This window comes from Dendropsophus ebraccatus, chromosome 15 (assembly GCF_027789765.1).
Source record: "Dendropsophus ebraccatus isolate aDenEbr1 chromosome 15, aDenEbr1.pat, whole genome shotgun sequence".
Classification (NCBI taxonomy): domain Eukaryota; kingdom Metazoa; phylum Chordata; class Amphibia; order Anura; family Hylidae; genus Dendropsophus; species Dendropsophus ebraccatus.
The window spans coordinates 26,490,744-26,515,801 of record NC_091468.1 but is presented as its reverse complement, the minus strand read 5'-3'; the positions used below and the strand labels follow the sequence as shown (position 1 = coordinate 26,515,801).

Below are 25,058 nucleotides of genomic sequence, written 5' to 3'. Positions count from 1 at the left end.
CTATACAGGCCTATAGAAGGGCATGAAGGAAGAATATTTGAATGTATTTCTATCCATAGCATTTATGTTGGTTTTACTGCGTCCTCCTTCTCACCGCTCATCTCTCCTCTGCATTTATCTTAGGACTTTATGGAAGATCAGAATGACCGGAAGCTTTGGGCTGGAGTCGTTCTTTGACAGAAAACCCCAAAAATCTCTGGTGACGCCATGACTCACAATGATGTTACAGCAGGTATGGAGCATGGGGGTTGGAGTGTGAAGTTATACACCCAAGATGATGATTCAATGATGTACTGTTTTATACCAGTGGTCTCCAATCTGTGCCTCTCCAGCTACTGCAAGACTACAGCTCCCATTGTTCATATTGGGAGTTGTAGTTTTTCAACAGCTTGAGATCCACAGGTTACATGGTTACACAGTTAGTATGGTTGAAAAAAGACAGGCGTCCATCATGTTCAACCAAGGAGGGGATGGATGAAGGGAGACCAGTGTTTATACTCTAGTCACTTCACAGCTGCATTCAGAATTCTGCTGTCTCTTGGAACTTGAAAGGTTTGTTCCAGTGTCTCGTGAAGCTCAGAAGCCTCTTTACTTCTTCCTGGTACTGTTGCCATGATAACATGCAATGATCATCGATTAATTGTGTCTGATGGAATTTGTACAATTGGCACTGGCACAGAAAATGTGAGGACGCTGCTGATTGGCTGCTCACATGTAACCTCCTGAAAGCAGTGAAGATCATGGAGACGGTGGGGATAAGAGACTTGTACTATAGTTATTTTGCTAATGTTACTTGTATCTCCAAACGTATTTATGAGCCTCACAAGGCACCACAGTCTAAAACTCACTTTACTCAGTATAAACCCATCATCTTCTCTAGAGCAGTTCAGAAGCTGAGCCAGCAGGGCAGCTGCAGCTTACTGGATGCCAACAACAACCTTCTGAATGCAGCTTTGGATGAGAATGGAGTATACATTTTCTTGGATTTTTTGGAAAACATCTGTAATACTGGCAGCTGAATAATATTGTAATTGTGGCGCCCATAGTATATGGCATACTTATCTATATGTTTGTACCTGCAAATGTTCACTTTTGTCTTTTGATTTTTCTTCCTGCTTTTCATACTGGATTGGAAATAGTTAAACGTATCTTCTTTAATTAACTGGTGAGTTCTGGAAATAATAGAACTAATAGATACAAACTTTATACTTCTGCATCTCTTACTTTCTGCATTTCTGTTTGTGAAATGATGTGAAACTACAACTGTAAGGTGAATCAACCAACAAAATAGTTGGGCTACCTATCAGGATGGGGAACACCGCCTTTAGAGGGGTTGTGCTATCTGCCAAAAATTCTACCTGGCAACACTGCCATCCGGGATGTAGTGGTGCTGAGCTGAATCAGAGTCTCTCACTGAGTTCCCAGTGGGAAAGAGGTAGAGGGGTAATAAAGTATACTTACCGCTCTCGGAAGTCCTGACCACCCGGCTGGCGTCTTAGCCCCGTCATTTCTCTCAGACCTGAGAGCAGTGGTTGAGAATCTAGGTAACTACTGACAACAGTATGGAGGGACCACAGGGCCAAACTTCAAGAGAAAGCAATTATGGTAATATAAAGCATTTGCAAAATTACTTTCTTTTGCATTCCCTATTACAAGAAAAGTTTAGGTGATGGAAATTTACCACTTTAATTTTAAAGCCTCACTTTATGGCACCAATACTTATCCTGGTTTTGCTCCTAAGGGTAATAATTCTGCAGACTGTGAGTGAGAGGGGAGAGCGAGCAGCAGGTTTGTATAACTGAGGCTGATTACAGGCAAATCCTCACTGGAAATTTTTATAGTAAAAACTAAGACCATCCAAATAACAAGTTACATAAACTGCAGCATGGTATGTGATAGACAAAGAGAGAGGAGAGTGCGGCCGTCACAGGGATGTCTTATGTAACAGCAGTGGAGTGGATAAGACAATGGGGCAATGATAAAGAATGTTCCCTGACGCTGAAAGATCTGCTCTGAATAAATGTTTTCTTTGGTCATTTTATACTTGCAGCCAACTTCAGAGCCTCAGTTGCTGTTTATTGTGGCAGCGTTCCCAAAATGAAACCTGCGTACATGTCACTCCGCAATGGGAACATTGACACCAACCTCAAGCTGCTGGGAAACCGATGGGGGGCAGCGGACACAGGTCTGTGCAAGAAACTATATCTGTATTACATCTGTACATTACTATTATATAATACAGCCAATACAGCTTCTATATACAAGAATATAACTACTATAATACTGCCCCTATATACAAGAATATAACTACTATAATACTGCTCCTATATACAAGAATATAACTACTATAATACTGCTCCTATATACAAGAATATAACTACTATAATACTACTCCTATATACAAGGATATAACTACTATAATACTGCTCCTATATACAAGAATATAACTACTATAATACTACTCCTATATACAGGAATAGAATTACTATAATACTGCTCCTATATACAAGAATATAACTACTATAATACTGCTCCTATATACATGAATATAACTACTATAATACTGCTTCTATATACTAGAATATAACTAGTATAATACTGTCCCCTATGTCTAAGAATATAACTACTATAATACTGCTCCTATATACAAGAATATAAATAGTATAATACTGTCCCCTATGTACAAGAATATAACTACTATAATACTGCCCCCTATATACAGGAATATAACTACTATAATACTGCTCCTATATACAAGAATATAACTACTATAATACTGCTCCTATATACAAGACTATTACTACTATAATACTGCCCCTATATAAAAGAATATAACTACTATAATACTGCTCCTATATACAAGAATATAACTACTATAATACTGTCCCCTATATACAAGAATATAACTACGTTAATACTGTCCCCTATATACAAGAATATAACTACTATAATATCATAGTAGATTGCAGCCAGCACTGCTCAGGAAATACTGCAATAGAGATACTGGGACTAGGTATAGACCATAAAGCAGACAATGTGGTGCTCCAAACACCTATATAGAGCTCTTCTTGGCTACAGTGCTTAAATGAGTTGAGGATGCAGGATGTGCACATTTTCTGCTACATGGATGGATAAGCTACAAGTGTAATGTTCAATAGAGTGCTGTGACCTATATAACACTGTCAGCAGCTTGAGTTGGGTCCAAGTGCTAACAGATTCAATTAAACAGTAATCAGTTAGCTCTTAAGGTCCCTCTAGTGGTGGCAGCAGTCAGTGAGAAATTTATCATGCCGAACATTTGAAGCTATATAAGCTATATAACATATGAAACTATATAGAGTGCTCTGGCCCCTATGAATATAATCATTATAATGACAATGAGCACATAATGTTGGTGGTAATGGGGGGGGCACTGCCTTTAGTAATTAAAGTGTTTCACTTTCTGTACCCATCAGCCACCCTTCAGTCCTCTCTGGGCCTGCAGGTGAAGCGGTCCTACATGTGGGGGGGAGATGAGCCAACGACATTGGATACTGAACAAAAAAATGAACCCCTTCAATTAAAACTGAGCAACTCCAGTGATAAGAACCAGAGGGAGGAGGAGGTGGACAGCGCGGCCCTGGAGACAGCCAGGCTAAGGGAAAAGGTGAAGAGGAAGATGTCTGAGAGCACCAGTGCCCGAGGGGGTGAGTGTGGCCCTGTTAGGGTGTGTATGACTAATGGGTAAGGCACCTAGTAAAAACTTTGCTCCCTAATAGCATAACAGTCACCACTAGACTTACTCTCGTAAGCATAACTCTCATTTAAATGTCATTTTTCAGAAATCAATATGTATCAATAGTGCAAGCGATTTTAAGAAACTCTGTAATAGGTTTTATTCAGACAAAGAGTTTCCTTCTGTGCTCAAAAAGCTGTTTTGCAGCCTCCCTCGTCACTTCAGAAGACTCAGGATTTCTGTGTCCATTATGGTCTACGGAGAAGGGAGGGGAGTAAATGAGCACAGAGAGGAGAAAAGGCAGCCTCGCAGAGCATACCATCATGGAATCTTCTCTCACCAAGTTCCCAGATAAGCACTGACCTTTCTGATCTGTGAATCCAGCGTTTTATGTGCTCAGTCTCCAAGAAACACAGCTGTTTGTCTCCTCTTCCTGTTCCCCTCGGGCCCCTCCCCCCTCCATAGGTTACAATGGACTCAGCAAACAGGTCTTCACTTTGCTTCTCTGAGTTGAAGATGGCTTTGCCTAATAATGAGCAGATTTAAAAAAGTGAGGGGGAGGCTGAAAAACAGCTTTTTTTTAGTACAGAAAGGAGCTTTTTTGCTCAATAAAACCTATTACAAAGTTTCTTAAAATAGCTTGTACTATTGATTTCTGCATCCCCCCCCCCCCCCCAAAAAAAAAAGACAGTTACACTGTAGAGTGACCCCATAAACCCTGCCATCAGACCAGGTTTGTCCTGTAGATTATATTGTATCTCTTTGTGATTTGTATCCTCAGCTCCATCTGAACTGATAAGCTCGCTGAACACCCCCCTGAAGCCTGCAGTGCCCAGGAGTGCCTCCCAAAGGTTATTAAATGTAACAAAACCTGTGCCCCCCATCCAGAGAAGCCCCACACCTCATAGCAACGCAGCAGAGAATAGCGCCACACTCGGGAACGGGTCAGAAGACGGAGACGGAAGAAGAGGGGAGAACACGTCATATATAGAGGTAGAAGAAGAGAGTGTGACTGATACAGAAGAGACACAGACTGATTATCTATCTCACAATATCTATCTATCTATCTCATATCTATCTATCTATCTATCTCATATCTAACAGCTCTCTATCTCCTTTCTTCCTGCAGTCTCTACAATCTGCACGCTCTGGTGATGAGAAGAATCATAAGCCTCTTGGTGGGGTTGTGATTCCTCCCATAGCGAAGTCGTCTGGAGGTGCAGCAGAGCCAAGTCAGAACGGTCCAGTGCAGAACGCTACTACAACTCAGCGCAGGAATTCATCCCCGGTCCCCAGACAAGGAGCCCAGCAGAAAAGGTGACTGGATTGGGCATGGGGTAGCTGTAGGACAGGATGTTCACAACACAACAGTTACATAACGCTTCACTTAAATAACTTCTCTCCGCTTGATGCTTCAGTTATAGCTGTCAGTGACCACATTACTGCTGTTCTTTTTCTATGATGGAGCCAAACAAGCAACTAAAAGAGGCAAATGTGAACCGTGCCATATAATACTAGTGATAGGAGTTTTGATACATTTCTGCTGGGTGGGGAGATACATGTCAGCCTTGAGCTGTTACAATGTAGAAACCATACTGTAACACTGGATACAGGGAACACTTAGGGATCACAGGCTCAGAGGTTGTCACTCCTGCTATTATACCATGGGACATGGGTGAGGAATGTCTATAGGAAAGTCTGACGTGAGCAAACACAGAGATTGATGGTGTTTTCTACTTGAATGCAAAACCTTGGTGGCCCCGTTTACCTCTTACCATCGCTGGCCTATGTATATACACTCCCTGATATCTGCTGCTGCGGCCTTCTTGCAATGGTGACATGATTTTTATTTATGATTTGAGAAGCCAATAATAATCATTATGACGCTATAAAGTGAGTCAAATATCAATTGATACAGAGTGATGTTATATTAACGCTGAAGTCTTCTCCATTACAGCAGTGCTCTGGAGGATGAGGGCAAATCTGGCCGAACTATCGGTGAGTGTGCACATTTGGATGGAGTGAAAGGGGTTAATACAGCAAGTCAAGTACTTAAGAAATATAACACACCCCCATGTTCTAAGATGCTTTTCTTAGATCTCTCTTGTATAATTCTGTCAATCAATACAATTATCCTGGAATCTAGAGAGGAACAGATTCAGGTCAGGCCCAGGAGAGGCTGGAGACTGAAGGGAAACAGATTCAGGTGAGGCCCAGTAGAGGCTAGAGACTGAAGAGAAACCGATTCAGGTCAGGTCCAGGAGAAGCTGGAGACTCACTGGAGTTTGTGAAACTCGCTAACTTCATAACCCTTGACCTTTAACCAATAAGAGAAAATCTGGAACAGTTGTAGAAGTATATACTGGAATAACACGGATTAGTGCTAATGAGGTTCAGGTATTCTACATAGTTCTGCAACCCCTTTAAAGGGAATCCGTCAGCTCCCGGGCACTACCTAAGGTGTTGACCGTGTGCTGTAGCTGGCAGCCCCCAGTGGGCATGGTGCCTTTTTGGTAATTTTCCTTGCAGTGGATTATGTACTATGTTATGTCTCCTACTGTCATAGAGCTGTTGTTCGTGCCACACTTGTCATGCATCCTCCTCCCTCTTCATGAATAATCAATGCAGCCCGGCCTCCTGCTCGCTCAGCAGTTAGATTGCAGATCAGTCCTCTGTAGGCAGGTTATGTCTGAAAGAATATTTCCTCTGTAATGTGTTGGAGCTGTGGTCTAGGGGTAACTCACTTGTCTAGAGACCTCCCAGCAGTTCATTCTCTGTTTCGAATCCCCTGATGGAAATTAAATACATGCCTTTTTTTTCTCATTATTGTATCATTTTTAAGGCTATGTTCACACACAATATTTTTGCTCAGTATTTTGGTTAGTATTTTGCAACCAAAACCAGGAGTGGATTGAGAACACAGAAAGGCTATGTACTCACACTGTTGAAATTGAGCAGATGGCCTTCATTTAATGGCAAATATCGTACGTTGTTTTAAAAAAAAAGTAATTATTTGCCATTAAATGACAGCCATCCACTCAATTTCAACAGTGTGTGAACATAGCCTTTCAGTGTTTTCAATCCACTTCTGGTTTTGGTTGCAAAATACTGAGCAAAATACTGAGCAAAAATACTGTGTGTGTGATCATAGCCTTAAAAATGATACAATAATGAGGAAAAAAAAGACATCTATTTAATTTCCATCAGGGGATTCGAACCAGAGAATGAACTGCTGGCAGGTCTCTAGACAAGTGAGTTTCCCCTAGACCACAGCTCCAACACATTACAGAGGAAAGATTCTTTCAGACATAACCTGCCTACAGAGGACTGATCTGCAATCTGACAGCTGAGCGAGCAGGAGGCCGGGCAGCATTGATTATTCATGAAGAGGGAGGAGGATGCATGACAAGTGTGGCACGAACAACTGCTCTGTGACAGTAGGAGACATAAGATTGTACATAACCCACTGCACGGAAAATTACCAAAAAGGCACCATGCTCACTGGGGGACTGCCAGCTACAGCACACTGTCCACACCTTAGGTAGTGCCCGGGAACTGACGGATTCCCTTTAAGAATTATGGAGGTTTGGAGTTAACAACTTTAGCTGCAGCTATATTGTTATATAGACAATGAAGCCTCTGCTGGACAGAAGTACAGAGCAAACTATTCCCTCTACTGGTAGAGTTGTAAAAGTACAACTCCCAGCATGCTCTACAGCTTGCCATGGTATGCCCTCGCCCCAGGGGACATTTGTGATCATTCTCAGTAATTACGCGTTCTCCTTACTGTGCAATTATTTCCGCAATGATTACACATGTGACGGAGAATAATTCTTACAATGAAACAAAGTAACAACGTCGTCTGCTACAAACTGTAACCAACATAATGAGATAATACGTGAAATACTTCTCCAAGGAGCTGCGGGGCACACAATGGCCAGGACAGGAGATCATGTGACCAGCAAGGATATTGTGTTACCACCATTGTTTTTAGAGCCACGGCAAGAAGTACAGGGGAGGTTCAGACAATCTATGGGGCTGGGGCTGGCACTAAGGGGATCTGGAGCCGAATCTTAGCACATACTGAGCAGAAAAATAGAAGGTCAAAACTAAGAAAATGTTGAATAGGAGTGTTAAAAATGTACAGACCTGAGACCCCCAGTGATCATTAGAATGGGGAGTGAATGGAGTGACCATACATTAATTATTCATCTAGTGATAGGTGCTAAATATTGTTGGTGGGACAGAATGAGTACAGAATTCATGATCAGTGGGATCCCTGATGATGACGGAATGAAGGGGAAGAAACCTGTCTGGGTTTGCAAGTAAATAGTATCTTACTGTAGAATAGTATGATACTGTAGTTCTCTGCACTGCAGGTGAAAAGGTGCAGCACTGTATAGTGAGAATCTGTGGGTGATGACCAGCTGTGACTATTGGGGGTCTGGGGAGAAGGGGGTACAATACAACAATAAGTTTTGTGTTTCTACCTCCTTTTGCTGATATACAGATGTTAATCAAACAAACAACTGTGCCATAAATACTGCGGACACCGCGGTGGAACTGGTCCCTATGAAAACAACCTTGACATCTGTCGCCAAAGACGCTGATGCCACACCGCTACCACAGATAGTCAATGGAGAAGAGGAAGGGAAAGAAAATACGCGGGTAGGTCGTTCTTTGTGAGAATATTCTGCCATATTTGATGTCATACTTTACCATGTCTATTAAGTTCCTGCAGTACCACACATAGCCACAAGAGTCTCGCTTTCATATGTTATTTCCCTATCGTCCCATTGGCATCACAACATATGGGGTATTATCGCCCCTGCGAGCCCCTGGGACGAAGGAATATTTTAATGAAATGATAAAAGTAAACTTTTATTCCTCTCCTCCAGGAAGTATAAATAGGCCCCACCTCCCCACACACCTCTCCTTCCGCAAGCAGGAGAACTTTTTTATTCTCTTTTCAGGACAGAACAAGGGGAAAAAAGGCTTCCAAACCAACTATATCCCGATGGATCTGCGATACCATCGCTCTATGTTATTCTTCTGCCGACCTAACTCCTCCGGAGTTCACTAAGGCCCATTCTACCAGGGCGGTAGCTTCCAGTTGGGCCGAGCGTGCCTCTGTACAATTGGAAGATATATGTCAGGCGGCAACCTGGTCATCTTTCAACCTTCGTGAAACACTACAGATTAGAGTCTATTCTGTCCTATCTACAGCTGTAATTGAGAACCCACCTAATGAGGAGCATTCATGCTAATTCCCCATATGTTGTGATGCCAATGGGACGATAGGGAAGCGAAAATATTATGTTAATTTGTTTTCCATGAGACCCATTGGCATCACAAGTCACCCTCCCTGTTTAGATTTGTTATAATTGACTGAGGTGTGTGGGGAGGTGGGGCCTATTTATACTTCCTGGAGGAGGGGAATAAAAGATTACTTTTATCATTTCATTAAAATATTCCTTCGTCCCAGGGGCTCGCAGGGGCGATAATACCCCATATGTTGTGATGCCAATGGGTCTCAGGGAAAACAAATTAACATAATAATTTTGGCATCTTGTCTTGATTTTTTTTTTTTTTTTTTCATATTCAATTTTTATTAAAGTTTTCAGTAACAGAAAAAGAAAACAAAGAAAATAAGCATGTAAAAAAGGTTTATGACAAAGAACGAATGTCAAAAAAGAATAAGGGTAAAAATAAAAATAATAAAAAAGAGAGTCTACCCATTAGCAAGCCAAATATATAACAAAAGAAAATAGGCAAGAGGTGTCTGCTGTCCCGACCACTGGTTGAGGAGAACGTTGCACCATACGAATTTGGGACTGTACGTCCCAATCCAAGAGTATGAATACTAAGTCCAAAACGGTCCAAAACACCAAAACATAAAGAAAAAGAACTAAGGGGTTGGGGGGATGAGAAGTAGTTTATATTCCCCAGAAGCAATAAATTTTAGCCATCAGAGCCAAGTTTTAGTATGTTTAGCCAATTGCTTCTCAGAATCGGCTACCAATTCCTCCGTCCTGTAAATATTGGCAACCTCAGAGAGCCAATTGGATATAGTAGGCGGTTGGGTGGTTTTCCACAATCTGGAAATCACTGAGCGTGCTGCTATTAGCAGAAAGTGTAAAAGTGATTTTGACAAGCCCCTCTCCGGTAGGGGTATCACAGACAACAATAATGGGGAGGGGTCATTGTCCTAACATTTGCCGGTAAGTTTGTGAATAAGGTCTATAACCTTGCACCAAAAATCATAGACCAGCGGACATTTCCACCAGATGTGTGTGAGCGACCCATTGTCCACTACACACCTCCAGCAAATGTTGGGACATCTTATGGAGTACAGTCGGCACCCGATACCATCTGGTTAAAAGCTTATAGTTTGTCTCTTGGGCTCTGCATGGGATGGATGTCTTAAAACACATGGTCAAGGATTTTGGTCCAATCTGAAGCTGAAATCACCCTACCGAGTTCCTTGTTTTACTTCTCCATGTATACTAAAGGTTTCCTATGGAGAGGTTCCAAGAGCAAGGAATAAAGGATAGAGGTTAGAGATGAGCGAACCTCGAGCATGCTCGAGTCCATCCGAACCCAATCGTTCGGCATTTGATTAGCTGGGGCTGCTAAAGTTGGATAAAGCTCCAAGGTTGTCTGGAAAACATGAATACAGCCAATGACTATATCCATGTTTTCCACATAGCCTTAGGGCTTTATCCAACTTCAGCAGCCACCGCTAATCGAATGCCGAACGATCGGGTTCGGATGGACTCGAGCATGCTCAAGGTTCGCTCATCTCTAATACAGATCATTCCTTTCACTGGATTGGTTTGTTTATAAAGTTGCTCAAAAGAGGTCAATGACCTCAACTGCACATAATCCATATACCGAAGTGCGTTATGGTGAGTAGCAGAAACCCAATACTCGTATAGCATAAGCACACCGTCCTTGACCATGCCATCGAAACAGACCCCTCTGGTGCGAGGGAAGCCCAAATAAATGGAAGCCTCCAAAGCTGGCTGGAAGGCCAGGTTACCCATTACCGGAGAGAGGGGGCCATTCATTGTAAAAAGCTGGTGCGTTTTATGCATAGAAGCTAAAGCCTCTAACACGGATTACAAAACTGGAGGCATATTACTTTTGTACTTCATGATTTTTTTGTGAATTATTCTAGGGCAGAATTATTGTATACTGTAATATCTGTATCATTCATATAGATTTATAAACCATCCCCACGCTTTTGTAACTTCATATATAGGTCCAAATCATTGTGCTTCTTTCTTACTATATCCTCATAGAAGTCCAGGCTCATTTTGTTTAATGCAAATTTCAAAATCCACTTCATAGACATAGAGTTCTATACCAGGAAGGTCTGTATCTAGGAAATGTAGCTCTGACTCCTATAATGGTATATTAAGAAATTACTCAGTTAAGAATTTTGGATCTACTTACATAAGGACAAATAAAACGATCAAGGATGGACAAAACTTAACAAAAAAAAAAAAAAAAAAGATTGCCTGCCCATGGGTTGTATCTGGTATTGCAGCTCAGCTTTACAGAAGTGAATAAAGCTGAGTAGTAATACCTCACACAACCTGTGAACAAGTTAGGCGCTATTTCTGGAAGAGAACCTCTTGGTATTAAGATTGCATTTTAGGGCCCAAGACTGATGGAGGGTATGCCCTGCCAGACATACACCTATACTACCTGGCTGGACAGCTGAGAATAAAACATTATGGACGACTTACCTTTGTGGGACAACCCCTATTTCACCCATCTCACCACTGATTTGGAGCCGGACTTTCATGATTACTGGCGAGAGGTCATAGCAATGTTGGGAGAGGTAATTGGGAGACCGATGCTGCTGCTCCCACTGATATGTCTGTTTGGGGTGATGTAGGAAGAGGAATGGACCCATCACGAACGTATCTTCCTCAAGGAAGCCCTATTCTTATCTCTTATATTCATCAATAGGATAATGTTTTTTTCAGATATTCTTCACTATATCAAAGTCTGCACAAGACAAGATGAGACAAAAGCAGCAAGAGATGGAAAATATTAGGAATGAAAAGAGGAGAAGCCAGCAACAACTGTGGGACAAATTACAGGGGGTGGACTATGCAGGTCAGTATGAGGCTTATTGTATGTAGTGACACAGATCAGGTCGCTTATTATCCGGGTATGTTTTATGTACAAGTTATTTTACATGGTTAATATGTTTTACAGAACCAGGGTCTATTACCTCATTCAGTCTGAGTGGGATCAGCACAGTTCCCCCCAGTTCGGAAAAGAGGCGAGGAGGTCAGAATATAAGCTTGAATAAGTGGGTAAGCCGCCCATCGTTACCCAGCATCCCCACGGTGAACCAGGACACAGCCAATACTGATTTCCGCCACTCATCGGGTATGTATCTGGTTAAAAGTCTGTGCTGTGAGTACAGTACTTCTATACATAGTATGTATGTACAAAGGAGCAGTATTATATGGTAGTAGTTAAATTATTGAACATAGAGGGCAGTATTATAGTAGTTATCAATCCAACGAGAACTATCTTGCACTAGCTAGCACCAATGTTCTCAAAATAATATATGAGTAAACCCATGAGCTAGGAGAGTCCAACTGAGGAATCTAGGTGTGTGGAAGGCAGCTCAGCGGTACACAGACAATACGAGTGTAAGACAAATCCAAAGCGAAGAAAAAGAGCTTGCACTCACCGAATCTGCTGCAACTCTATTCATTTATTAAATCATAATGTAGCTTGTGCGGGGAGGTGCGGCAAGGCCTTGGACGCTACTGCACTCAATCTACCTCCCCGCATAAGCTACATTATGATTTAATAATTGTATAGAGTTGCAGCAGATTCAGTGAGTGCAAGCTCTTTTGCTTTGTTTTGGGTTATAGTAGTTATATTCTTGTATATAGGAGCAGTATTATAGTAGTTATATTTTTGTACATAGCAGTATTATAGTAGTTATATTATTGTATATAGGAGCAGTATTATAGTAGTTAAATTCTTGTATTTAGGAGGCAGTATTATAGTTGTTATATTCTTGTATATAGGGGCAGTTTTATTGTAGTTATATTTTTGTATATAGGAGCAGTATTATAGTAGTTATATTCCTGTATATAGCAGTAGTATTATAGTAGGTATATTCTTGTACATAGGAGCAGTATTATAGTAGTTATTAGTGCTGTAGTTAGTAGTAGAGGCCCGCACCACACCAAACACTACACCACTTAAACAGGAGTCCAATGAGACAAAGCAGCAAGATACTGTCCATGACCTGCAATTGCTGTACCCCCCGTGCAGACAACAGAGAGGAGGCGTACTATTGTGCACCAGGTGCACCTGGTCGACAAAGGGTGTGTGTCCCCGAAACGGCCTTCCCAGGACGCGTCTGCACCTAATCCCTTCTTGTACATAGGAGCAGTAATTATAGTAGTTATATTCTTGTACATAGGGGCAATATTATAGTAGTTATAATATTGTATATAGGGGCAGTATTATAGTAGTTATATTCTTGTACATAGAGGCAGTATTGTAGTAGTTATATTCTTGTATATAGGAGCATTATTGTAGTCTATCTATCTATAATTGAAGTTGTATTGTAGTAGGATTTTAGTAGTTATATTATGTCTAAATATTGATGTAAATACTAGGTTTTGATAACATTTTAGTACAATGTGTCACTTTTTGGTGAATGTAGTAAATACACTCACCGGCCACTTTATTAGGTACACCATGCTAGTACCGGGTTGGACCCCCTTTTGCCTTCAGAACTGCCTCAATTCTTCGTGGCATAGATTCAACAAGGTGCTGGAAGCATTCCTCAGAGATTTTGGTCCATATTGACATGATGGCATCACACAGTTGCCGCAGATTTGTCGGCTGCATATCCATGATGCGAATCTCCCGTTCCACCACATCCCAAAGATGCTCTATTGGATTGAGATCTGGTGACTGTGGAGGCCATTGGAGTACAGTGAACTCATTGTCATGTTCAAGAAACCAGTCTGAGATGATTCTAGCTTTATGACATGGCGCATTATCCTGCTGAAAGTAGCCATCAGATGTTGGGTACATTGTGGGCATGGTCAGCAACAATACTCAGGTAGGCTGCGGCGTTGCAACGATGCTCAATTGGTACCAAGGGGCCCAAAGAGTGCCAAGAAAATATTCCCCACACCATGACACCACCACCACCAGCCTGAACCGTTGATACAAGGCAGGATGGATCCATGCTTTCATGTTGTTGACGCCAAATTCTGACCCTACGATCCCAATGTCGCAGCAGAAATCGAGACTCATCAGACCAGGCAACGTTTTTCCAATCTTCTACTGTCCAATTTTGATGAGCTTGTGCAAATTGTAGCCTCAGTTTCCTGTTCTTAGCTGAAAGGAGTGGCACCCGGTGTGGTCTTCTGCTGCTGTAGCCCATCTGCCTCAAAGTTCGAGGTACTGTGCGTTCAGAGATGCTCTTCTGCCTACCTTGGTTGTAACGGTTGGCTATTTGAGTCACTGTTGCCTTTCTATCAGCTCGAACCAGTCTGCCCATTCTCCTCTGACCTCTAGCATCAACAAGGCATTTCCGCCCACAGAACTGCCGCTCACTGGATGTTTTTTCTTTTTCGGACCATTCTCTGTAAACCCTAGAGATGGTTGTGTGTGAAAATCCCAGTAGATCAGCAGTTTCTGAAATACTCAGACCAGCCCTTCTGGCACCAACAACCATGCCACGTTCAAAGGCACTCAAATCACCTTTCTTCCCCATACTGATGCTCGGTTTGAACTGCAGGAGATTGTCTTGACCATGTCTACATGCCTAAATGCACTGAGTTGCCGCCATGTGATTGGCTGATTAGAAATTAAGTGGTAACGTGCAGTTGGACAGGTGTACCTAATAAAGTGGCCGGTGAGTGTATGTCTAATTCACATGTATATAAATAAAGGCTGGTTGCCACCTATATATTTATCTGTTAGCCTACGTTTCACATACAGCATATTCTTTACCTGCCACCTTCCTGGACTGTTTTGACTGGGACTCAGATTCAGAGAATGGCGGTCCAGGATCGGGGCCTATGTCTCATCCAGAGCAAGGCTTGTTGGAGGCTCTAAAGTGGCTCAATCACAAAGACTGGTGAGTTTTCCCATATAGTATAACCATCAGCTTCATTAGTAACATATACAGAATTTAGTTTATTACAATACTGATAATGATTTTTATATTATTGCTCTAATACGTCCAAAGCTGCATGTAGACCCAAAGTGTATAACATTCTTCAGTATGTGAAGGAAAGGAGACATGGTTATCCAGTCAGCATTTAGAGTGGAGATCTTGAAATACTAAAGGGTGAAATGGAATCCCACAGATGAAAACTGACATGATTGAAATCCTCTAAAACTAGACCTTCTAATGCTCTTCAGGGAATTAAATATATGATAGAGTATTCTATGCTATTATATTGCCTTATAATACTCACTTGTAATGTTGATCTGATTCTGCAGGGAGCAGAAGGAGAAGGGCCTGCTCAGTGTACGAAGCCTGGCGTCCTGGCACCCCGAGGTGCTCTTCTGCAGACTTCATGATGTTAGTATGGCGGTTACCAGAGAGGTAAGGATAGAATATTGATCTGGAAGTATGGAAAATAAAAAATCACTTTTAATGGTAAAAGGAGTTTTCTACTTATAATAATAATCTTTACTTATTTGGAAGGATTGCCCATGGGTCAGCTTATCATATTGTGTCACTCTGCTGTAACCTTCAGCGATTGTCTAAAAATTTGGTTTCAAGGGTTCAGCTTTCCCTGCAGTGCCACCACAGGGGAAATGAAGTATTACACCTGGTGTACAACTACAGTCCACGTGTGGCAGTGTTCCAGAATGAGACTTTCTTTGTAGCCATAGACTAGGTAGATAAGGGTCCTGGATGGAGCAATGGGGGGCTCCTCTTAGTCTTTTCTGATCAGGTATATGAAAATAAATTTTGTGAATCAGATATTACCTAGAACAGCTTTTTTTGTGAAAAACCAAATTGCTACAAAACTGTGTTCTCATAGTGAATTCCTGAAGCACCACCATACAACATGTGCTATAGGTATGAAAAGTAGTATTGGGTTAACCTTGCTCTTTTACTGCTCAGGCTCCAATTTTAATAAATTGCAGGAATCCTGTAAACTAATGAAACCAATAAAAACTTATTTGCACAGGCAACAAGTGAAAGGTGTTTTTAGCACAAGTTGCAGGAGGACGCCAGAATAAAAAAGTAATCAGAAAATAAGATGTGTTTCAGCTGTTTCTTTAAAGGGACTCTGTACCCACAATCTGACCCCCCCAAACCACTTGTACCTTCGGATAGCTGCTTTTAATCCAAGATCTGTCCTGGGGTCCGTTTGGCAGGTGATGCAGCATTTATCCTAAAAACAACTTTTAATCTGGCAGCGCTGTGTCTAACGGCCGGGGCTTAAATTTGTATATGCATTAGGCTGGCACAACCTCTCTGTCCCTCCTCCCTGCCCTTCTCATCATTAGGAATGCTCCAGGCAGATTGCTTCCTATTCCCCACCTGTGTGCATAATGAACCTGTGCAAAGCTCAAACAGCAGTAAATGTTCCTGGATCATTCCTAATGCTGAGGAGGGCGGGGAGGAGGGACAGAGAGGGTGTGCCAGCCTAATGCATATACAAATGTAAGCCCCGGCCGTTAGACACAGCGCTGCAGGATTAAAAGTTGTTTTTAGGAGAATAACTGCATCACCTGCCGAACGGACCCCAGGACAGATCTTGGATTAAAAGCAGTTATCCGAAGGTACAAGTGGTTTTGGGGGGGCAGATTGTGGTTACAGAGTCACTTTAAATAAAATATCTCCAGTGGCATTTCATTAAACTTCCATGTCCACTATCAGGTCAGCAATCTGCGCTCCAAAGTCTCTCGTCATGCCATCAAAACCCTGGGTGACTTGTTCAAGGCCCTCCGAAGAAATATGGACCAAGAAGTGGAAGAGATCGCTCGGGTTTTGCTCCACAAGATCGGGGATTCTAACGATTTCATTCGTGAGGAATCAGAGAAGTCTCTCGGAATCATGGTGGAATATGTCAGCCCCTCTAAGGTCCTCTCTGCACTGATTGCCGGGGGTGTCAGGTGGGTTTAGTATCCACAGGATCACATAGGTCCAGATTGTCAGGTGATGATATAACTTTTTTTTACATTTTAGCAGTGAAGACTCCCCCAGTCCCCCAAGGAAAGGGGGACACAACTTTAGGATGTTGATGACCTTTTGCCCCTGCAGTCTTGTCTATATGTTAGTATAGATTAAGGATTGGGGAAAGAACGTACATGTGTATCTGGTGTGTTAATAAAAGGAGGGTGAGATTTAGGTATGGATGTAACTTCCTGCCTTATCTCTCACAAGAAAATCGGGAGAAAACGTTTATTTCCTGCCATTTTAATCTTTATTCCACAACTGTTTATGTATTGCCTGCAAAATGATGGATGTATCATTATATCTAATACTTGTTTGTTTAATATTGCCATTGTATATCTACAATTGTATTTTAATTTGAAGTGCAGTCCTTCAGCCATGGTTCCCTAGAGGTTTCATTCACAGGGTTTTTTTCGAGTATCATAATTATAATATAAATAAAGGAATTATTATTTTTATTAATTATTTAATTATAATATTCCCATTCTGACCCATTCTGTTCTGCAGTCATAGAAACAGCTCAGTAAGAAAATGTACGGCAAAGCATTTGCTGGCGGTGGCGGAACAGCTGGGGACAGATAAACTGCTGTCGGGGCCTCGGGAGAGCTCTGACGCCTTTCTCAGGACTCTTGTAAAACTGATACAAGATGGACAGCAGGACACCAGGTATCCTGACTATAGTTATACTGTATGATCCATTGTTATAATGGAATCTTATAGAAATGTTTTGCTGTTCTAGGTTCTATGGAAGACGGATGTTCAGCTTTGTGATGTCTCACCCTAAATTTGAACAGCAGATGGAACGGTTGATCCCGTCACATGACCTGCGAGAACTCATTGTCACCGTTAAACAGAAAGTACGTAGGCTTGTACACAAGATCAGTATTTAAAGGGGTTGGCCACTTTATAGTAAAATTGTTTTGTGTGTAGTGCAAGTAAGTGTATTCACATTACTCACGGCCTGCAGCTCCCTGTTTACCTCATAGAGCTGAAATCACACTCCCCTCCTTCAGGCTGGGCTGCCCTGCTCTGTGGTGTTTCTGTCCATAAGGTGGCTGAGCATAGAGGAGCATGTGACCATGTCCCATCCTGTGTTCTTCATAGGCATATACAGGCTCAGTGGTGGACACTTGGGGACGATGCATGGTCACATGCTCCTCCATGTTGGCCATCTCATGGACAGATTCACCATAGAGCAGGGCACCACAGCCTGGAGAAGGAGAGTCTGATTTTAGCTCTATGAGGTACACAGGGAGCTGCTGTTAGTATATACAGTGAGTACAGTTACCAATACTGTACACTGAGCAATTTTACTATAAAGTGGACAACCCCTTTAATACTGTACCTCAGAAATATTGATGTAAACCATTACAATCTGTAGTAGGCACAAGAGGCAATAGGAGGAGTAAAAGGCTGTCAGAAACCTAACTAACGTTTAGATCTGGAGCAGAGATTGCTGCTTTAACAAGTGAAATACTATGCAGAATGAAAATTACTAATTTTACTGATTGCAGGAACTGAGCGACAGTGTTTCAGACGTTCCATCTGCCAGGAGTCAGCGTCCCCTTCAGAAGAGCAGTGTTACTGCAAGTTCAGCTACAACAGTTCAGGAAACTCCAGAATCAGACCAGAGGTCAGCCGAAAATGTTATTTACCTCATGTCTTTTTTCCATAGGTTGTCTGTTCACCAGCATATTCCTGTCCTGAAATTCTCTGTGCTGCTGGGTGTTTCAGCTCCTTCCACCATGTAACTGTTAGCCTGTGAATTCCCACAAGATCAGCACACCCCTGTTCTGAAATACTCTCTGTTTCAGAGGAGATCCCATCCCTTTTGTCTTTTGACCCCCATTATATGAGTGCACCCTTCACCCACACAACATCCTTACACTCCTCTGCCAAAATACTCAGTGCTGCTTTTGTGGTGACCGCCCTGCTGGTGAGCAAAGACAGACGGCCGGTCACAGGTTGGATGGAACAGCGTGTCTCCACTGGTGTAATGGTTGGCCGAGGTATAGCCCTGCCCGGTGGTATTTTGTCTTGACGCCAGTGCCGGTTGGGCACACAGGAATGGTGGCACACCTGCTTCTATTTTAAGTGGGCTGGCTATATCTTTTCCGCTGTGGACAGTAGCCTGCCTGGCTGTTTCAGGGTCCCTTGGGCAATTATCACGGGGGTCCGGAGTGGAGTAGTAACCACCCGGACTATTGGCACTGCCACCCACAGAAAGGGGAGATAACCCAAGGAAAGTGTGATTACTGTGTCGGTGTTTAGTGAAGACCCACAGAGTCCACGGCGTGGGTTGAGATGATCCCTGCATAGTGTGTAATAAGGTCGCTAACTTGACTGCTGTAGGAAGAGTCCTATCTTGCATCCTTCCTCTACAAAATCTAAGGCAAGAAGACCTCACACTTTCTCTACCCATGTGACTTTCTTCCTACAGCATGTGTAAACTGTGCTGTGAGTGGGTGAGGAGTGCATGTGTAAGAAGTAAAGAGAAAGCTGATAGGTTAAAAAAAGACTCTCATTGATGTACAGATCCATGTGGTACATAAGAAAAACTATAACCCTGTAGTTCCTACAGCTGGACACAAATACTTATAACAACAACATCTAGTGGTAAAACTTTGGTACTGCTACATTACCACTTACACTTATAAGTGCAGACTTTTTCAAAGGGTGTAACCAATAGCAACACCAATAAGATAACAATGATATAACATTACTTAGATATTATATTGTTTAGCTCTATTAGCCTAACCCGGCCTGTAGAAATGGAGTCAGTGCCTCAGGAGTCCCCGGTCCCTCGGCGTCAGCTTGTCCGTGCAGCAGAAGTGACAGAGCAACTGAAGGAACTCACCAATCTTCTAACAGCCAAGGAATATCAGAACAAAATGGATGGTGTGACCCTTCTATTGGAGCACTGCAAGAACAATGCCAAGTTTGTTACTACCAACATTACGCAAGTAAGTGACCAGAAATGATAAAAATGATTCATAGATAACAAGGAAGACATTAGATGTGTTCAGGATCAGGTATCAGCACCTGCAATTCTATATCTAAGACCATTAAAAACCACAAAAAAAAAAAAAAAAAAAAAAAAAAAGTCATCAATATACCAAGGTCTCTAGAAATTGTGAACATAATGGCTTCAAAGCTACATTATATTGGACAACTATCCCTCCAATGTAAAAGCTATAGGCAGGCTCACTATGGTATACAGTAAAGGGTACATTATTCTATGTAATACAAAGATATGTAGCCGCAAAACCTTCTGTATTAGACTCATTAAAGATCAGTTCATATTAATATCTGGGTTTGTTTGCATTTTTGAGAAAGTTGATGGACCCTATTATATACCAGTTATTATCCTTTAGTTTATATTGTTTAGCTGGATAAATGAAGATGTGGCCAGTAAGCATGGCTTGTTTTATTGTTGTTTTTTTTTTTATTTTATTTTTTTAGATTTTTGATGCATTTAACCCGAGGATGCAAGATGCCAACAAGAAGGTGAATCAGTATGCCCTGGAGTCAGCCGCTGTCATGATCCCGCTTCTCAAGGATAGTCTGCACCACGTCTTAGTCCCTATGGTGACCGTAATCACAGACAATCTAAACTCCAAGCACTCTGGGATCTACACGGCTGCAGTCCGGGTTCTGGACACACTTATCTCGAGTTTAGGTAATGACTATCACTTTACCAGTGAGTGCAGTGCCAACATGACAGTGACAACTGCAGTGCCCAAATGTGTGGCATTTATAGTACCCCCTAACAATGCTAACCAGTATCCCAATATTAATAACATTGATAGTAACCCTAAGCAAGATGCAGTGCTCGCCTTACAGTGCCATACAATTTCCAGTAACAGTGCCAACCACAGTGCCCCATAATAGTAACAACTACATTGCCTTTAACAGTCACAGTATTTCTATAGAAATGACAGCCACAATGCTCTCATAATAGTGCCCCCACAATAGTTACAGCCAGGGTGCTCCCATCATAGTGCCTTCCACTAATTACAGCCATACCACTCCCATAATATTGTCCCTAGAACAGTTACAGCCACACCTCTCCCTTAAGAGTGCCCAACAACAATTACAGTAATGGTGCTGCCATAATAGTGCCCCCACAATAATTACAGCCAGGGTGCTCCCATCATAGTGCCCCCACTAATTACAGCCATACCACTCCCATAATAGTGCACAAACGATTACAGCCATGGACTCCCATAATAGTGTCCCCACAACAGTTGAAGCCACACCTCTCCCTTAAGAGTGCCCAACAACAATTACAGTCATGGTGCTGCCATAATAGTGCCCAAACACTATTTACAGCCATTGTGGTTTCATGATAGTGCCCCCAAAACGTTTACAGCTACACTGATCTCAAATTAGTACCCCCAAATGAATATACATACATACATATTATATACATAATAGTGCTCCCACAATGATTACAGCTAGGGTGCTTCCATAATAGTACCCCCACAGCAATAACAGCTATATGGCTGTCAATTACAAGGACAACCACAGTGTCAAATAACCTTATTACTGTACCACCACAGCGTTCCTATAGCAATGAAACCGTGTAGGTTTTTATTACAGATAACTTGTGGCTTCTGCAGCCATTTGCCGGCAGAGTCCGTTTTCTCAGTGGCCGCGCCATGAATGATGTGACTGAGCGATTGTCAGGTATGATAGATAACTCACATTTTTAAATTTGAAATGTCTAAAAATTTTTCAACATATTAAGGAAGATTTATCAAAACGTAACGAAACATCATTATGACAAATGGTGCCCATATGGCATGAAATATTTAGCAGATATGGTGCTCATCTTCAATTAATTTAGTGAATTATCTGTAGCCACCCCCTTTTTTTTCGGTACAAGAATTGTTTAATTTATCCTTGTTACCATTTCAGTTTTGGTGTCTTCTGTGTACCCTCGGAAGCCACAGGCCGTGGAGCGTCATGTCTTGCCAGTACTGTGGTTTTTCTTGTCTAATATCACTGGGAACGGAGTGCTGCCGGGACGGAATGGGAATTTCAAGGACGTGGTTACCAAACTGACTAAAACTCTGTACAGAGTGATGGGGCCCAGCCTTGAGGAATACGCCTCCGGTCAGTCGCAACACGCCGTAAAGATGCTGGCCGACATTCTGGGCACCAAGTGAAGACATTTATTTATTTTTTGATGAACAATGCACCTCCATCAGAGGGCGAAGCGGAGAGGGAACGCACTTATCAGAGATTGGGCTGTAGATCCTTCATCAAACCATATCTCCGACAATCTACAAAGTAACAGCCACCAAAACTTTTTAGAAACACTCACTATGAGGTATATTTGTGTGAGCTCCACCCCTTAAAGGGGCAGTTGGTAGGTATGTAAAACTTCCCAATAATCACCCTATAGATAGTCCTACTACCAACAGTCCCTATTTATGGCATCATCCTATTAAATAGAGGTGATTTTGGCTTATATGCATTAATATGGGCGTTGCTGTCACATTTTATGGGTGTTCCCTTCAGTATGGGGAGGGGCTTACAGTGTCTCACAGTTTGGGTTTCATATATTAGTAAGTATGCAAAAGCAGAAGGCATTGTATCTGGGGATCCATCCGTATAAGATCCCATTTGTTGTTTATTATTGCTTTGTCTCTTCCAAGGATCATTTTTGGATTTAGCAACAGTAAAAAAAAACCCTATATTTTATATTTAGAAACTGCAGATATTTTACTTCATATGTCATTACTTCCTATTTTCCAGTCACTTCAAGAGCAGCATTCAAAACGCTCCACCATGTCTCTCTGCTTTCCTCTGCTGGCCCACTGTCTCTGAAGGGTAAACTTTTCTGTGATGCATTGTCGGAGATGTAGTGTGTTTGCACCATATACAGTATATTAGCTGTTGTAAGGCTACATCTCCCACAATGCATTACAGAGTGCATTAATGATAGCATCCCTGCTATTGGTAATATCCCCTCTGGACAATGGATTGTACAGATATCCAGGACCCGCTGATAAACCTTGACAAGCTCTGTGTGTATACTGTCCTGTTCTATTGTACAGCGCTTCATGCAAACGTTCACTGCTTCTATCAATGATCAATAGCAAATCTCTAAGGGGTAATTTGGGCTAATCTAAATGAAGAGCTCTAGATGTATATACTGTATCATGTGCCTTAGCATTAAATGATATTTTTGTAATTTATGTCTTGGGAAGTTCTAATCTGTTCATAGGTGTGTGAGTGTGGGGGGTGCATTGGTCCTTAAAGGAAAGCTTAATCTTTGAATAACATTGACGCTATAGTCAGTAATTGTAAATCCATCATTTACAATATTTGTAGCGTTTGTGTAATCTCCAAAAATGTTTTCTTTTTATATTACTATAGTTATTGTCTGGGTTTAAAAACATGGCTGCTTTCTTCCATAAACAGTGCCACCCCTGTCCATAGGTGGTGTGTGGTATTTTAACTGTATTTTTTTTGTTGTTCAAAAATAGATCACAAAAAAACAAAACAAATTAAGGTTAACTGTTTATACTGCATAATGCACTTTCTGTACTCCATATATTGATTGTTATTACATTAATAGATCTACCCCATGGGTGGACATTAAACATCTGCCAGCTGTGTTTTTAGCACAAAAACAAAACAGAAAAATACACTGAAAATGCAGTGAAAACCTGACTTAACCCTGTGTGTTTTGTCTGGAGCCTGATATCCATCACGGACGGGTATGAACTCCAGGACTCAATGATGAGCGGATAGCAGCAGGTGACCACTCCATCCCTGGCAGTATATTATAGGAAACCCTAGCAGGCCAAGAGCTGATGGGGGAGATGGACGCTTGGAGTAGGCCAGTGTCCAGTGAGTGTCGCTGGTGGCATCAGAAGGACATTTCACAAGAAAGACCAATCCAAGAGGTTGGCTGCTAACACAACAGCCCTAAATGTGAGGAAGACCACAATAGTCCTGAGCCAAGGACATGCGAGGACAAGGGTGTCAAGTGTCCCATCACGTCAAGAGCAGGATTATTATAAGTCTCTGTAAGACCTTTAAGAAAATACAGAGTCAATTTTAAATATGGACAGATTTGATAAGAGAACACTATACAAGAAACGTTGTGCTGTGTTGAAAAAAACATAGACTGTAATGTGGCAGAACATCTTTTTGTAGGGGAAAGTTGTTTTCTCAATTCAGTTTATTTAAAATGTTAATCAGAAATACAAGAGGATCAGGATTTAAAGCAAATGTACCATCAGGTACATTGTTGCTATTTTTTTACCTTAATCCATCTGCGCCGGTAGGGGGATGCCGGTGGTGCGGCCCTTTTTTTGAATTGCCGCCTGGTTCCTGCGCTTGGTGCTGGTCTTTTCCCCAAGCACCAGCCGGCCCTGGGGCACTGACCCTTGGGGTACACCACTTATAACCGGGGACCATTCGGAGTAGGAATCATTGACCACCACTCTTTGGGTACAATTAAGCCACATATTAGGTTGGTTTGATAGCTTCTATCCTTAGTAAAACCATGCTGGTTATCACTCATAATACTATTAGCCACTACATATTCCTGAATGTAGTCCCTTATAAGCCCCTCAAATAGTTTCCCCACAATGGACGTTAAGCTTACAGGTCTATAGTTACCTGGGGAAGTTCGAGAGCCCTTTTTGAAGATCGGCATTACATTTGCCTTACGCCAGCCCTTGGCACAATACCAGTAAGCAAAGAATCACTGAATATTTCATACAAGGGTAAGGAAATTACATAACTGAGTTTCCTAAGAACTTTGGGGTGTAATCCATCAGGTTCTGGAGCTTTGGTTACATTGAGTTTAATTAATTTATCGTTGACCATATCTATAGTAATACAGTTCAGTATTTTACACATATTAGCAGCACTGGCCCCACCCACCTCAGCTCCAACCAATTCTTTTGTATACACAGAGTTGAAGAAGCCATTAAGTAACTCAGCTTTCTCCTGATCCCTAGTTATTAACTCCCCATCACCATTATTAAGGGGTCCTACATGCTCTGACCTTGTTTTTCTTTTTTTTTACAATAATATATTTGAAGAAATTTTGGGGGTTTCTTTTACTAGACCTATGAGTCTTATGGAATGGTATTTTATGCCTGGGGTTCCTTC

General features: G+C 41.8%; 1 protein-coding gene across 4 annotated transcripts in view; it reads left to right on the top strand.

Moving 5' to 3' along the window:
* Window positions 1-23,099, top strand: part of TOGARAM2 (TOG array regulator of axonemal microtubules 2) — a 36,421-nt gene extending 13,322 nt beyond the window's left edge. For 2 of the 4 annotated variants that reach the window (XM_069954468.1, XM_069954469.1), the window contains exons 2-20: window positions 124-232; window positions 2,051-2,185; window positions 3,456-3,686; window positions 4,497-4,708; window positions 4,845-5,032; window positions 5,673-5,713; window positions 8,226-8,383; window positions 11,713-11,845; window positions 11,948-12,124; window positions 14,720-14,858; window positions 15,227-15,332; window positions 16,623-16,858; window positions 17,427-17,585; window positions 17,659-17,776; window positions 18,434-18,552; window positions 19,663-19,882; window positions 20,382-20,598; window positions 21,522-21,608; window positions 21,840-23,099. In XM_069954468.1, the coding sequence (XP_069810569.1) occupies window positions 208-232; window positions 2,051-2,185; window positions 3,456-3,686; window positions 4,497-4,708; window positions 4,845-5,032; window positions 5,673-5,713; window positions 8,226-8,383; window positions 11,713-11,845; window positions 11,948-12,124; window positions 14,720-14,858; window positions 15,227-15,332; window positions 16,623-16,858; window positions 17,427-17,585; window positions 17,659-17,776; window positions 18,434-18,552; window positions 19,663-19,882; window positions 20,382-20,598; window positions 21,522-21,608; window positions 21,840-22,090 (2,952 nt within the window). In that variant the 5' untranslated portion in view covers window positions 124-207 and the 3' untranslated portion in view covers window positions 22,091-23,099. Of the gene's footprint in view, window positions 1-123; window positions 233-1,139; window positions 1,166-2,050; window positions 2,186-3,455; window positions 3,687-4,496; window positions 4,709-4,844; window positions 5,033-5,672; window positions 5,714-8,225; window positions 8,384-11,712; window positions 11,846-11,947; window positions 12,125-14,719; window positions 14,859-15,226; window positions 15,333-16,622; window positions 16,859-17,426; window positions 17,586-17,658; window positions 17,777-18,433; window positions 18,553-19,662; window positions 19,883-20,381; window positions 20,599-21,508; window positions 21,609-21,839 lie in introns of those variants that run through there. The other 2 variants (XM_069954470.1, XM_069954471.1) reach the window with 2 other exon arrangements.
* Window positions 23,100-25,058: the final 1,959 nt, after the last annotated feature.